At 48.4% G+C, this 15,935-nt stretch overlaps 1 protein-coding gene across 1 annotated transcript in view; it reads left to right on the top strand.

Moving 5' to 3' along the window:
- DGAT2 (diacylglycerol O-acyltransferase 2) overlaps positions 1–15,607 on the top strand; it is a 30,220-nt gene extending 14,613 nt beyond the window's left edge. The window contains exons 5-8 of the mRNA XM_008495186.2: positions 7,845–8,049; positions 12,137–12,311; positions 12,849–13,051; positions 14,559–15,607. Coding sequence (XP_008493408.1) covers positions 7,845–8,049; positions 12,137–12,311; positions 12,849–13,051; positions 14,559–14,713 — 738 coding nt within the window. The 3' untranslated portion in view covers positions 14,714–15,607. The remainder of the gene's footprint in view (positions 1–7,844; positions 8,050–12,136; positions 12,312–12,848; positions 13,052–14,558) is intronic.
- Positions 15,608–15,935: the final 328 nt, after the last annotated feature.

The following is a 15,935-nucleotide window of genomic DNA, read 5'->3' as shown; positions in this document are numbered from 1 at the left end:
GTTGGATGGGGCTTGGAGCAACCTGGGATTTGGGAGGTGTCCCTGCTGCATCCCTCCAGAACTCTACCTAGCATCAGATTTGCTTTGTCAGAGCAGTGCATGAGGAGCAGCCTCTGCTCTGATGTTTTTGGCTTGGTTTCCACCTGAGCCAGCTGTGCCTCCCATCCTAAAACACCAGGAGGTCTCTTGCACCTGGAGAAGACAGAATCACAGAGTGCTTGGGGTTGGAAGAGACCTCTGGAAGTCATCTAATCCAATCCCCTGCTAAAGCAGCTTCATTTAAAGCAGATGCCACAGGATTGTGTCCAGGAGGGTTTCAGATGTCTCCACAACCTCTCTGGGCATCCTGTTCTAGTACTCCCATCACCCTCAAAGTCCTCAAAGAAGTTCCTCCTCATGTTTAGATGGAACTTTGTGTTCTAGCTCATGCCTGTTCCCCTTTCTCCTGTCCCTGGGCACCACTCAGAGGATTCTGACCCCATCCTCTTCACACCCACCCCGTGGACATTGATAAAACCCTCCCTGTTTTTTCCAGATGGAACAGCCCCATGTTGTGTTTTGTAATACCAGGTGGGTTTGGAAACCAAGCTGCATCTGGCTGAGCTCCTTCCTTTTCCACCTCCGCTGGGGCTTCATGCCCTGGCAGTAAAAATCTCTTTTAGGGCACTGGAAACTTAAGTCTGCTGCTTAGTGGCTGTCCTGGTAAATGATGTTAAGCCAAGCAGTGCATGAGGAAGCTTCCAGAGAGCTAAATCCTGGTTCTGGGAAAGCCCAAACCCTTGGAGGTGCTGAGGGTGCTGGGTGCTTGGCTGGACTCCACCTCCAAGCAGATCCTGAGGATGTCACCAGGGCTGTGCCCCAATCTAAAGGTCTTGTTGAAGTCAGGAAGGCCTCACCTGAACACACACCTGCTGCTTATCTCCAGAGGCAATAGAGCCCCAGATTGCCATGGCCACAGAACTTTGCCTCCCCTTTGTCAAGCTCTGAGCATTTCAAAAGTCTCCTGGGAGATCTTAGTTTCCTGCTGAGATGGGAGAGGCAGCAGCATTGCCAGAACAGGGACTCTTAGAAAATAGTGACTCTTTTTCTTGCAGCTTTTGTCTTCCACTCTGGCTTGGTTGGCTTCCTGGCAAAGCTTCCCCTTAATTGCTGTTGGAGATGATGGACAGAATGGAAATGGAAGCTTTTGCTCCTTCTCTGGGGTGTAGTGGTACTGCTGAGAGCCTGGAGGGCTCTTTGAGTCCTGGCCAGCACTGCTGGGAAAGGGAGAGAATTTATTCCACAGTGCTGCTGAGTGGGATGCAGCTCCTGGCAATTATTGGCTTATTTTACAAGTTTATACACTCATTCCTGCACCTGGGATCCTGCAGGATGAGCTCTAACTTGCTGCTTTCTGCATGTTTCCATGGTCAGGGGGCTGGTTCTGGTCCTATGCAGTCTTTTTCCTCTGCCCTGTGCCACTTACTCATCCTCTTCCTACAAATAGAATTGGCAATGCTCTTCCCTGGGTGTATCTGGCACTCCAGTATTAACACTTTTTTTTTATTTTGTGCTGTCCTTGCACTGCTTTATTGCTCCTGTAGGCATGGCAAGGTCTGTATAAAGAAATCTCTTCTTGCTAGGGCAGATGGATGGACCCTTGTCCCCTCTGATAGAGGTTGGGTCTCAGACAACAGCTCAGAACAGGGGTGTTGGTGCAGTGGGGTGAAGGTCCAACTAATTCCTGGCTGGGATTCAGGAAGGATATGTTGCCTCTGTTTCATCCCAGGGAGCATAAAGGCTTCAAGGAGCTGAGGGTTGTGTGGAGAAGACCTTGAAGGCCAAAGAAAAAAAAAAAAACAAACCCAAACTAGAGGTTCAGAACAGAATTGCACAAGCATTGCTGTCAGATGTCAGCTCCAGTGATTGCTGATAAGGCACCCAGCAGCTCAGTGTTTGGTTGTCAGGGGCCAAGGTGCAAGGAAACTAGAGGAATCATAGATAATTTTGGTTGGAAAAGACCTTTAGGATCATCCAGTCCAACCCTGAACCCAGCACTGCCAAGGCCACCACTGCCCCATGGCCTCAGCACCACAGCTCCAGGGCTTGGAAATCCCTCCAGGAATGATGGGGACTCCACCACTGCCCTGGGCAGCCTGGGACAGGGATTGAAAACCCTTTCCATGCAGAAATTCTTCCTAATATTCAACCCAAACCTCCCATGGCACAACTTGGGGCTGCTTTCTCTTTTTCCTTGGGAGAAAAGACTGACCCCCACCTTGCCCCAACCTCCTTCGAGGGAATTTTAGAGAGCAAGCCAGAACTGGACCCATGCAAAGAAGCTCAGTGAGGGGGAATCAGCCCTGTACAGAATTCCTCTGCAGATCCAGCACCAGACATCCACCCTTTGGACCCTTCCAGACAGCAGGATTGGCTCAAAGGGCACATGGTGCAAGCTTGAGAAAGGTTCTTTTTGACAGCTGAGCATAGTCCAGAGCTCTGAAATCATCAGGCTGATGCCCAACCCTTCCCCATCACCTCCTGCTACCTCACTTATTCTCCAAGGACCTGGGCATCCATCCAGACACACCATGCAGAAACATTCGTGTTGAACTCAATCATCAAATAATTTTGGTTGGAAAAGATCCTTAAGATCATCCAGTCCAACCAGTAACCCAGCACTGCCCAGGCCACCACTGCCCCATGGCCTCAGCACCACAGCTCCAGGGCTTGGAAATCCCTCCAGGGATGATGGGGACTCCACCACTGCCCTGGGCAGCCTGGGACAGGCTCTGACAACCCTTTCCAGGAAGAAATCGTTCCCAATATCCAATCTAAACCTCCCTGGTGCAATTTGAAGCCATTTCCTCTTGTCCTATCACTTGTCACCTGGGAGAACAGCCCAGCGCCCACCTCCTTACAACCTTGCAGGGAGTTGTAGAGGGTAGGGGGTGACCAGAGTGCTAAGGAAAGCTTCAAACTTGCTTGAAATTAGGAATAAAGGGTTGCAGCACATCAAAAATTCCTGCTTCTAGACTTCAGAGCCATGACAGCCCTGCCTGGGGTGTTGGCAGTTCTGTCCTGGGCTGGGTTTCTGCTTTAGCAGCTTTTAAGATGTTCACCACTTGTAGACAAGAAGACAAACTTGGCTGATACTTGGCAGTTTTTCACTGTCCTGACTTGGGTGGAGGAAGATTTAAGCTTCTGTGAACCCACCTGATGAGACAACCTGTGGAGAGCAGTGGCAGCCTGAATGGGACAAGGAGATGGGGAAAAGCACAGACATGAATACCAGGCCTGTAAAGCCCTGTTGTGAGCATTTACTGAGTCTCCAGTGCTGCACTGATTATATTTTTAATTATTATTATTTCCCCCCACATCTTTTTTCCCCCCCCCCCACCCTCATTTTCCCCACCTTTTCCATGGGTGGGATGTGAGCTCCTTCCCTGCACATCCCTTGCCTTGTTCCTGCACTATTTAAGGCCAAGTGAAATGTCCAGCACCTGGCTTGGGGCATTCCCCAATATCCATACAGGCTGCAGGAGGAAGGCACACACCTCGAGTCCTGTGTCCAGTTCTGGGCCCCTCAGTTTAGGAAGGAGATTGAGGTCCTGGAGCAGGTCCAAAGGAGGCAACTGGGCTGGTGAAGGGATCCAGCAGAGATGCTGTGAGGAGAGGCTGAGGGAGCTGGGGGTGTTGAGGCTGGAGAAGAGGAGGCTCAGGGGAGACCTCCTCACTCTCTGCAACTCCCTGAAAGGAGGTTGGAGCCAGGGGGGGTTGGTCTCTTTTCCCAGGCAACTCTCAGCAAGACAAGAGGCCATGGTCTCAAGTTGTGCCAGGGGAGGTTTAGGTTGGAGATTGGAAAGAATTTCTTTCTGGAGAGGGTGATCAGGCATTGGAATGGGCTGCCCAGGGAAGGGGTGGATTCTCCGTGTCTGGAGCTATTTCCAAAGAGCCTGGATGTGGCACTGAGTGCCATGGGCTGGGAACCACGGGGGGAGTGGATCAAGGGTTGGACTTGATGATCTCTGAGGTCCCTTCCAACCCAGCCAACTCTATGATTCATTGAGAGCATCCCCAAGGACTTTGGTGGATGAGAAGCTGGATGTGAGCTGGCAACATATGCAAGCAGCCCAGAAAACCAACCATGTCCTGGGCTGCATCACCAGCAGCATGGCCAGAAGGTCAAGGGAAGGGTATTCTCCCCTTTTTTCTGGTCAGATGCCCCCTGCAGTGCTGGGTCCAGTTCTGGGGTCCCCAACAGCAGAAGGAGATGGAGGTGTTGCAGGGAGTCCAGAGGAGGTCATGGAGATGCTCAGAGGGTTGGAGCAGCTCTGGAGCCAGGGGGAGAGAGTTGGGGGTGTTCAGTCTGGAGAAGAGAAGGCTCCAGGAAGGCCTTTTTGTGGCCCTTCAGTCCCTGCAAAGAGCCTCTAAGAATGATGGGGACAGAATTCTCAGTGATAAGAGAAGGGGTGATGATTTTTAACTAAAAGAGAGGAGATTCAGACTAGAGATAAGGAAGGAAGTGGTTTATGGGGAGGGGGGTGAGCTGCTGATTTGGGTTTCCCAGAGAGGTGGGAGATGCCCCATGCCTGGAAACATTCCAGGTCAGGATTCTGAACAACTTGATCCAAAGATGTCCCAGCTCCCTGCAGGGGGGGGTGGACTAGATGAGTTTTGAAGGTCCCTTCCAAGCCAACCCATTCTGTGCTTCTCATTAGTTGTGCAAGTGCTGTGGGTGGGTATCACCAAGCCTGGTGTGGGGATCACCAAGCAGTGGAAACACAACCCTGTGCTTCCATCACCTCTGCCTCTGAGGTCTTGGAAGAAAAAACCAAACAAACCATGGAGTGATTCTTCCCTCTATTCCACTCTGGTCAGACCCCCCCACCCTGCAGTGCTGGGTCCATTCTGGGGTTCCAAACACATTAAGGACATGGAGGTGTTGGAGCAAATCCAGGTGAGGCCATGAACATTGTCAGAGGGCTGGAGAATCTCTGCTGTGAAGACAAAAGTGGGGGTTATTCAGTCTGGAGATGAGAAGGGTCATTGGGAACCTTAAAGCATCTTCTAGGACCTGAAGGGGATGCAGGAAAGCCAGGAAGGGACTTTGGAGAAGGACATGGAGTGATAGGTAGGATGAGGGGCAATGGTTTCAAACTGAAAGAAGGGAGATTGAGATGAGATGTGAGGAAGAAATTCTTTCCTGTAAGGCTTGTGAGATCAAACAAAAAACAAAAACCACCACGGAGTGATAAGGCTGAACATGGCTGAATTCTGGGGAAGGTACCCAAAGCAGTTGGCTCCACTGGAAACTGGGTGTCCTTGCATGTGGACGAGAGGCAGGGTGCTTGGCAGGGGTGGCAGCAGGAGGACAGAGTGTCTGTCTCCTGGCTGGGAGCCGTGTGTGGCTTTGTCACGTTCAGCTCACAAATGCCTCGTGCTCCTGAGTGACAAGGACAGCCCCTCTTGCAGCTCTTAAAGTAGCTGTGTTTGGTGTAGATGAAGGATACCACTACCCTGCTCTGCAAGGAAAAACATCTTCAGTATCTACCACTGGTTTGACCAAGCCAGAGATGTTTGTAGCTCCCAGCACTTAAGTATTTTACAACTGAGCAAGAGCTGAGAGATGGGGGTGTTGCTTCCCATACCATTGCTTTTTTCCTTCCAGTCTTTCCTGGAGAGTGCTTCCCAGTCTAGTCTGGGAGCCCTGGTTGCCTTAACTGGCTTAAGGGGAGTGAAAGCAAAGCCACCTACCCTTTGAGAAAGAGGGGACACAGGGTGAGTGATGTGACACAGGTGACTGATGTGACACAGGCTGTGAGGCTCCACAGAGCTGCTGCAACCACAAACGAAGCTTCCTGGAGACCCTACCTGACCTCAAAGCTTGGGGGGAAAGTGGGGAGGAGGGGGTGGTCCCACTTGTTGAAGTCCCTGCAGTGTCATGGCTGTGTGGCAGCTGCTGTCTGAAATAGCACATGAGCCACAGCGTCGTCTGGGGACAGTGATGGGGACATGGGGGAGGAGGGAATCAGATTTCCAAGTGCTGGGCTTCAGCTCCCTGTAGCATGATTCAACAACAACAACAACAGCAAAAAAAGACTTCTTGCTGACTGCCAAAGCCCTTCTTGGCTGAGCCAGCAGGGCCTGGAATGCTGACGGGACGTTTTGGAAAGCTGTGATTTATTGATTTTATTTTTTTTTCCAAGAGGAGTTGACACAGAGTGACCTTGGTATGTACAGATTGAGGGATGGGGTGAAGCATCTCGTGATTAAGGTGCACCTAGGACTTGGAGGCCCTGTCCTCTCCAACCTGAGACCTGCTGTGGTGTTGGGAGTCAGCAAGACCAAACAAACGAACAAAAAAATCAGAATTTGATCCCTGCTTGTGTAGGGTGATGCAGCAATCCTGACTGATGCTCTTGGACTTCTTGCCTGGGGAAGATGCTGTGATGCATGGGTAGCAGCTACTTAGAGTGTCAAAATAGTCCTAGAATCCCTGAATGGTTTGGGTTGGAAGGGACCTTCAAGCTCCTCCAGTTCAACCCCTGCATGGGCAGGGACCCCTCCCACAACCCAGGTTGCTCCAAGCCCCATCCAACCTGGGCTGAGACACTCCCAGGGATGGGGCAGCCACAGCTTCCTTGGGCAACCTGGGACATGGGCTCAGCACCCTCAAATTCAAGAATTTCCCCCCAAGATCTCCTCTCCATCTCCCCTCTTGCAGCTGGAAACCCTTCCCCCTCATCCCATCCCTCCAGGCCCTTGTCCGAAGTCCCTCCCCAGCTTTCCTGGAGCCCCTTCAGGCACTGGAAGATGCTCCAAGGGCTCCCCAGGACAAGGCTCTTCTTTTAGAATCCTAGATTGGGTTGGGTTGGAAGGGACCTTCAAGCTCCTCCAGTTCCTGCATGGGCAGGGACCCCTCCCACAGCCCAGGTTGCTCCAAGCCCCATCCAACCTGGGCTGAGACACTGCCAGGGATGGGGCAGCCACAGCTTCCTTGGGCAAGGGTCTCACTACCCTTCCAGTGAAGAATTTCCTTCTAATCTCCAATCTAAAAGTCCTCTGGAAGAAGTGGTACCAGGGCCTGGGTTGTTTTCTGCATGGCTGAGCCAACTCTGGAGGTTCCATGCTGGGCAAACAGCTGAGTAAATGGTCAGGAATATTGCACAACCCCAAACCAATTTGAGCATTGCTCCTGGATCATGTCCTGCAGAAATCAGGACACTGCTCTTGCTGGCACTTTGGCACACAGGCCAGAAGCAAAAACTTCTTGAAAAGAAGGATAGTTTCCAGTGGTAAGCCACCTTTCTGCACATTTTCTCTCTTGGAGGATGGCCAGCAAACATGCTAAGTGGTTGAGTCTTTTTTTTTTTTATGTATTAAGCAAACTTCTGTTATGCGACACTGGTTTTTATTCTTCTTTTTCCCCCCTCACACTGGGATGGGAGCCACTAATGTGGTGAGAAGGCTTGGAAGGAGGTGTAGCTGTTGCTCCAGGGCCATGAAGAATGTGGTTGGTTTGGGCAAGAACCTTTTAAGAATACCTCTGGAAGGAGTGGAGAAACAAAGGACACAGTCTACTACAACCCACCCACTGTCCCTGCTTGGCTGACAGTCCCCTTGTGTCAAAAATCAGCTTGTTCATCCTGTTCCCTCTGCTTGGGGGACTGAAATCTAAGGGGCTGCTCTTACCAGAGCTTCTGAAATCCAGGAGAACCCATAGCTGCAGCCCTGCAGATGTTCTCCCTGGTGGAAAAGGAGGCAAAAGCTGGGGACTTGGAATTTTTTCTTCCTTTTTAATTTTTTTTTCTTATTACCTGAAAATATCTGTCTTCATGTGAGCTCACTCTGTTTGTTCCTAGCTGGTTAAAACCCACAATCTGCTGACCACAAGGAATTACATTTTTGGGTACCACCCTCATGGCATCATGGGCTTGGGTGCCTTTTGCAACTTCAGCACAGAGGCCACAGGTGTTGGCCAGAAATTTCCTGGGATCCGACCCTACCTTGCTACCCTGGCTGGGAACTTCAGGATGCCCATTTTGAGGGACTACTTAATGTCTGGTGGTAAGTGCAAGAAAACTTTGTTCCTCTTCACTGTGCCCTTGTCTCTGAGCTGTCTTTCCATCCTCAACCTGAAAAAGCTGTGGCAGAAGTTGACATACCCACTGCTTTCCTATGGCATAACAAACATTGCTTTCACATAGCTGTCAAGGAGAATCTCTGAGTAAATGTGAATATTTTGGGCTGTGGGGAACTGCTGCCCCTCTGCATTCATCCTTAACTCAAGGACACTCCTGTCCAAGGGCATAGGAAGATCCCTGGAATTTGTAGTTGTGGGAGATGGAGAGGTGGAAACAAGTTAGAAACATGGAACAGTTTGGGTGGGGAAAGGCTTCAGATCATCAAGTCCAGCCATAAAGCTGGCACTGCCAAATCCACCACTAAACCAGGTGTCAGGGTTTAACACTGGCCTGGCAATTAAACCAATTAACAGACGCTCCCTATTAATCTCTCTCTCTCCTCCTTGATAAAGAAAGGAGAGAGAATAAGGGAGAGAGACTGATGGGTTGGAAACTAAGCTACACAACTTTAGTGAAACAGGAATGAGAAATAGGAAAAATGACTAAATCTATACAAATAGACAGGAAAATTGATCCCACATTCCTCCCCTCTTTCCCCCAATAACTCTCACGTCACCACCCAGGCTGCAGGGCAGCCCTGGGAAAATCCAGGCTGGAATCCTGGAGTCAGCAGCAGTTGGGAGCTGGAGGCAGGAACACACAAATTCAGGCTGGGATGGATCAGGAGCAGAGGCAGAGGAATGGATGGGATCCTCCCAGGATGCCGGGTGAAGGAAGGGAAGAAGGAAAGGCAGGAAGGACAGGCAGCTGGAAGCTGGAAGCATGGCTTGGCCCTCGTGATCCCTCAAATTTATACTGAGTATGACGTATATGGGATGGAATCCTCTGTTTGGTCAATTCTGGCATCTCTGTTGTCCCTTCCTCCCCAAAGGAGGGTTCAGGTGGGACCTCTTTACTCCTTCTGGAGGGTAGAAGTTTTCCTCAGAGCTGAGCAGTGTCCTTGGCTCTGCACACCAGTCTCTAGCAGTAACTATAAACATTGAGTGTTATCAGTTCTAGAAGCACACACTGTCTGAGAAACTTGTTGTTAATTTCAGCAAGTGCAACTACTTACAAGAGACTGAGCTAAAATCAAAAGTACAAGACAGAAAATCACCTTCACCCTGTCCCAAACCAGGGCACGAGGTCCCTAAAAGTTGTTCTGGGAGGTAGTGATAGGTGAAGCTGCACTAACTAAAATATAAAGTATTCCTTAGCCTGTGAAATAGGAATAACATGGCTTGCCCTGCTCCTGGGCTCATTCCCACATGAGCTCTCATGCAGCTTGGTTTTCTGGTGGTGATGGATGGATGCTCTCTTCACCCAAACCCCACTTTTGGGTGCCTGCAAGGAGTAAAGGATCAGGGGCACTGCGTGGTTTCAGCTGCACAGAGGAGCCCCTTCCATGCAGAGATGGTTTGCAGGGACCCAACAGTGATGCTGAGCTGAGTTCCATCAACAGGTCTGTGCTAACAAATTTAAATATTTTAATGATGGAGAGCTTGGAGGTTCTGCCTGAGCAGAGGAAGCAGTGTTGATAAGAGTGTTCTGGCATGACTTGAGCTCTGTTTCCTGAGCAAGGATGCCCATCAGTTAGGTAGAAATGAGAGGGTCAGATATTAAGACCACAAAGTGAACAGCCTGGTTGCTGTTCCTGGAACAGATTCAGCAATAAATGACTTTAAAACAGATATCTTACTGTAGTGGTTTTGGCTGAATCTTGACTAGCTGGAGACAGGACAGGAGGAGATGCACTGGGCTCTTGATAGCTTTGACTCTTTCCAAGTTCCCTGCCCTGATTTGGGGTGGGAGAGGAAAAATACCTCTCCCTGCTGAAGAAAAGGTATTTGTCTTTGCCTAGGAGGGGCAGAGCTGGTTTCCACCTTCCTGCATCAGATGGAAGTTGCTGTGTGAAGTGCATAATTCCTACCACTTGGGAATCCTTCAGGACACCAGTGCAGGAGAAACTTGGATCTGTTTCTTTGTCATGCCTGTAAATTTAATTTGTGTGTTGTTTCCACGAGGCATCAGCCTTTCTATATTTAAAAATACCCCACATATTCAAGCTGCTGAAGATGACTGGTAGACAAGTCTGGCCAGCTCACCTCTTTTTGGAAGGAAGGTGGGAGTAGACACCAACAAAATCCCTGCTGAGAGGGCTGACTTGGCTGTCCCTGAGCATTAAATCAGTAGGAATCAGTTCAATCAGTAGGAAATTCTGCTTCAACTCTACTTAGGATTTAATTAATACTGAAGTGGAGGTCTCTTGGACAAATTTAACTTTCTGAAAGCCATAATTGCTTTTCACTTTGCTATACTGGAACTCAAGGGTGTCACTACAAAGGCTTGAACACCACTTGGGAAATGCTGAGAGTTGCCTCTGTCCTTTGTTTTTTTTTTTTTATTAACCACTTCAAGTGAAACCCTGGCAAAATATTCAATAAAACCCTCAACCAATACTTAGATGCTTCACAACCAACTGCTGCATATTACAATGTTTTGCATCCTCCAAGGCATGAAAAGATGGCCAGAAAATCTAATATACTGTGTAAATGTGCTAAAAACACAGCTTAGCCATTGCCACGTGTCTGACTGTCTTTCTGCTTTTCCTGGAGGAAGGATTTCAGTGCTCAGGGCTGTGAGCAGATGTAATCTTCTTTTGCTAACAAGTGTGAAATGGCTGAATGTAAATCTGGGCTGCCCTTTTAGCTCTGTAGCCTGAGCCTTGCTGTGGAGAATAGGAGAAATATGAAGGTTTCTTTCTGTCCTGCAAAGCAGAAGGCTTTGAAAGCCTGAACCTTTCAAAGGAAAGGTGGTCAGGAGGAGATCAGCTGGATTTGAAGATGAAAAGCCCATTTCTTTCAGGTTCATCTATCTCAAGTGCCACCCCTATACTCTGGAGCTGGGGTTAGTTGGTGACCTTGATGCTGAGGGTTTCAAGATGGACATGAAAACTTAGAGACTTGCCCTGCCTAATCCCACAGGACCCATTCATCACTTAGGTTTTTTGGATCAAGTGGTGAATAGCAGGAGATGTGCAGAATCCCCTTCTAAAATTAAATATTGTGATGCCTCTTTTGGCAGTGCTGTGAGCTTCAGGGCTCCACAGGGCTCAGAACTGTGGGGATAGGAATGTGAATGATGGAATCTTGCTTCTCCTTGCCTTATTCAGGTCAAAACCAAGACATGAGCAAGCTCTGACAATCACTAGGATAAAAACACGAGTTTCAGGAGTAGAGAATCAACATTTTTTAGAGCAAAATGATAGATAGAAAGTTTCCCTTTTTCACTGGGCTGAATGATAAGATCTCTGGAGTGGGGCCTGAGGTTTTTAGAGCAGGGATTGCAGTTCCTTCTCTGTCCCAAACATCTTTCCTTTCCCAGGACAGAAAAGGTTGCACTCTTTCCATGCAGGAGTGTGGGAAGTTAGTTCAGAAAATTTCTGGGTTTAAAGTAATCCATAGTAGATCTGTCACTGGAAGGCTTGTCATTTTATTCTTTTTGTGTCACATAAGCATCCTTCCAAAGGAAGATTCATTCCACTACTTGATCTTGCTGAGGAACTGGTCAAATTCAGACTTTTGTACATTAAAAATAACACAACTGCTTTGCTTCCCCCTTCAGAATAAACCAGCTCCTGCTGCAAAGTTTGTGTGGAGGGAAGACATGATAAACAATTGCCTTTGGCACCACTAAATACAGAGGAAAATCCTTGCTGAAGTCTTTTGTGTTCAGGGCAACCTTTTGAGAGCTGGAGCTGGTGGAGTTTGTGATCAGCTCTAATGCTTTCCAGGTCTCCTAAATTGGTTCTTTACTTGAGGAAGAGGTTGCCTGAGGATTCACCCAACCCCCTGTGACCACAGGGATGTTGGATAACTCAACCTGGCAATGAAAACCTTATCTTTTTGCTCCAAGTATTGCTGTTATCTCCAAGTTCATGCCTTTATCTTTTTGCTCCAAGTAGGGCTGAGATCTTCAGGTTCATTTTCATCTCTCAACTTGACTCTTGTGTCTGTTTCTGGGATATCCAGGTATATGTCCTGTGAACCGTGACAGCATAGACTACATCTTGTCCAAGAATGGCACTGGCAATGCCATCATCATCGTGGTTGGAGGGGCAGCAGAGTCCTTGAACTGCACCCCGGGCAAGAACTCGGTGACGCTGAAAAATCGGAAAGGATTTGTGAAGCTGGCTCTGAGACATGGGTAAGGGGCAGCCTTGGTGGTAACACTTGAAAGCAGCTGATGTCTTGGGTGGATTCTGCTTTTTGCAGTCTTGCTGGGTTGTGTGGATGGATGCTCAGAGCACCAGACACATGAATCTGTCCTCTGGTTTCTGCCTCTCAGCAGAAGATGCCCAAGAGAGTTTCCAAGGGAAGGAGAGGGAGCTGTTAGCTCCCTGTATGGGGCATCACTTCTGCAGCTCCTCTGATCTCTAGGGATGTGTCTGAAATGGGATGGCCACCAAAAAGCAGAGATGAGAAGCTATGGAAGCATATTCAATGCCTTGGCAGAGTTTTCTGGGCCTCTTACAGCTCTTGCATGGCTTAAGTGTATCTGTGTTATCATATCAAGTGTGGATGGTGTATGTCAGTACCTTCTGCTGAAAAAAACCCAAAAACCCAAACAGTTTTGACCATGGGCAGTCTGAAAGAGCACAAGAAGGCAGTGAGTGTGGTACTGAGGTGCTGACATCAGACCAGCTCATGGGTGTGAGCTCCTAACATCTTCCCAATTTTCTAGGGCGGACTTGGTTCCTGTCTACTCATTTGGGGAGAACGAAGTGTACAAGCAAGTGATCTTTGAGGAGGGCTCCTGGGGAAGATGGGTTCAGAAGAAATTTCAGAAGCACATTGGATTTGCTCCCTGCATCTTTCATGGCCGTGGCCTCTTCTCCTCCAACACCTGGGGATTGTTACCTTACTCCAAGCCCATCACTACTGTTGGTAAGGTCTTGGTGTAAACATGCTGTCATAAAATCAAAGTGGTTTGGGTTGGAAAGGACCTTAAAGTCCTGGTTCCAACCCCCTGCCATGGGCAGGGACACTTTCCATGAGGACAGGTTGTTCTTGGCTCTGTCCAACTTGGCCTTCAACACTTCTAGGGATGGGGCAGCCACAGCTTCCCTGGGAAACCTGAACCAGGGTCTCACCACCTTCATTCCAGGAAAGAATTTCTTCCTAAGATCTAACCTAAATCTCACATTTTTCAGTGTGAAACTGCTACCTCTCATCCTATCACTCAAATCTCCTTGGCAAAAGTCTCTCCCCAACTTTCCTGTAGCCCCTTCAGGTACTGGAATGTGCTCCAAATTTTCCTCAGAGATTTCTCTACTTTGGGCTGAACACCCTCAACTCTCAGTTATGTGCCATGCTCTAGGGAGTAGCATACTCAAGTCAATGCCATACCCCTACTCCAGCTTGATCTTGGAGTCTTGACTATAAGACAGTTTTCCCTTCTATTTAAAACCTTCCAGCACAGGTGAGGGTGAGCTGGGAGAGTTTCCTGGGCTACAAGCCTCCCATCATTCTCTAACACAAGCTGCTTTTGCATGTGAGCTCTTTTGGGGGGAAATATGCCATAGGTGATACCTTCTCAGGTCTTGGATAGTCAGAGACCACAGCTAGGACTGGCAGTGTGATGCTGTCTGATGGCTGAATCTCAAAGAATCTGCCTTTTGAATCATAGAATTTGCAGGGTTGGAAGGGACCCTTAAGATCATCCAGTTCCAACCCCCCTGCCATGGGCAGGGACCCCTCCCACAGTCCAGGTTGCTCCAAGTCCCATCCACTGGCCTTAAAAACTTCCAGGGATGGATGGGGCTTCCACCACCTCTCTGGACAACCTGTGCCAGACTCTCACCACCCTCCTGGTGAAGAACTTCTTCCCAACTTCCAATCTCACCTCCTGGTGAAGAACTTCTTCCTAACATCCAATCTCCATCTCCCCTTTTCCAGTTTGAATCCATTCCCCCATATCCTATCACTCCCTGACATCCTCCAAAGTCCCTCCCCAGCTTTCTTGCAAGCAAACCTTCCAACCCAAAGCAGAAAGTCTTTGAGAGAGAGAAAAAAAAAAAAAAAAAAGAGCCCTTCTTTACTTTTGTGATGTGTATATAGGGGAATATCCAAGAACAGCAGCTTTTGATCTTGGTTCCTGTTGACTGAGGAGGAATTCAGCACTGGGCTGGACACAGAAGCAAGTGGGGCTTCCCAACTGCCTTGCCCAGTAGCTAAAAAGGATCTGGATATTGTATGAAGGTCCTGGTGTTGGGATAGTTGGGTTTCAGACTCTGGTAGAAGAGGAAGGAATAGGGCAAACCCCTGCTTTAACGGGATGCTGTGCCATTCCAAGGGGGATGTGCTGAGCTACTGTGGCTATAGAGTAGAAATCTTCAGGCTGTACAGAAGCATTTAACCTAATGTGATTTCTTTTTCTCTCTCTTTTTATCAGTTGGGGAACCCATCACCATCCCCAAAGTTGATAATCCATCCCAGGAAGAAGTGGATTTCTACCACAGCATCTATGTGGACTCCCTGATCAAACTCTTTGACAAGTACAAGATCAAATTTGGCCTGCCAGAGACTGAGGTCTTGGAAGTCAACTGAAAGGACTGGCTCAGCAGCATCACCTTCTCTCAAAAATCAACACATCTTCTCCAGGAGTCCAATCTATCATCGTGTACTTGAAAGCATGTGTGGGTGTATGTGTCTTTCAAAGAAAGTGTTTAAAGTATTGCTAGACCACTTTTAAAAAAAAATAATATAAACTATTAAAAGAAGGCTTTATTTTGGATAAATCCCATTACCAATGTCTTTCTATCCAAAAACAAACAAAAAAAAAAAAAGCACAACTCCCCATTGCTGTGAGCATTTGGATGGGGGGAATGATTGCCTTTGTAATCTGCTGGATAATGATGCTGTGGGATTGCCAGCAATGGATTAGAAGCATTTCTGCAGCTCCTGCACCCACCAGCACAAGCTGTTTGGGGAGAGTAGGATCCATCTGGGTTTCAATCCAAAAAAACCAAAGCAGGTTAGGTTGGTTTGACTGGGGTGGCAATATTACAGGGATGTTGCACAAGAGCACATGGGCATTTCTGCTTTGGAAAAGCCCCTTCCAAAGGCACAAGCAGGCTGCCAAACCCCCCCCTGGTGTGGCACCTACTGTGGATGGTGCAGAAAACCAAAGGTTGTGAGGCTGCTGGAGCTGCATCCTTGAGATGTGGTGGATATTTTGGTGGCTGTCATTTCACCACCTGTCCTTGGAATGTCAGTTTGGAAGCAGGACTGTTCCAGGTGTTGTTTGCTTGCACACAGAGGCAAGGAGCTGGGAATCTGGGACTTTTTCAGAGCCACAAAGCTCCCAAGGATAAGTTCTAGGAGCAGTGGGATGGTGCAATCACTTGGCCCCCTTGCAGGCCCTTTAGGGGTAAATGCAGGGGGAGTGTTTGTGGAAGTGTTTGGGGAAACAAAAAAAAAAAAAAAAAGGATTTGGGGAAGCAAAATAAAATTGGGGGAAAGCTGGGAGTCATTTCTGCCCAAAGATGGCTTTTAAATATTCCGTCCAGTGAATGTAAAGGAGTAGCCTTGCCATGCATAGGGTTGGAAGTTGGGTGACTTTCTCAAGTGTTTATAAAATGTTTACGTGGGTGTTAACACTGCTTGTAGTGAGATTTCTTCAGAGTACAATGTGTTGATGTATAAAACCCTGAAACATTGCACTACTTGCATGTCTGACCTGCCTTTTCAACGGTTCAGTTGAGTGTATTTTGAGCTCCAAAATGTGCCTTTCTTCCATGCAAGAGGATGGTACTTCACATTCCTGGAA

This window comes from Calypte anna, chromosome 1 (genome assembly GCF_003957555.1).
Source record: "Calypte anna isolate BGI_N300 chromosome 1, bCalAnn1_v1.p, whole genome shotgun sequence".
Taxonomy (NCBI): domain Eukaryota; kingdom Metazoa; phylum Chordata; class Aves; order Apodiformes; family Trochilidae; genus Calypte; species Calypte anna.
This window is presented reverse-complemented; position numbering and strand designations above follow the sequence as displayed.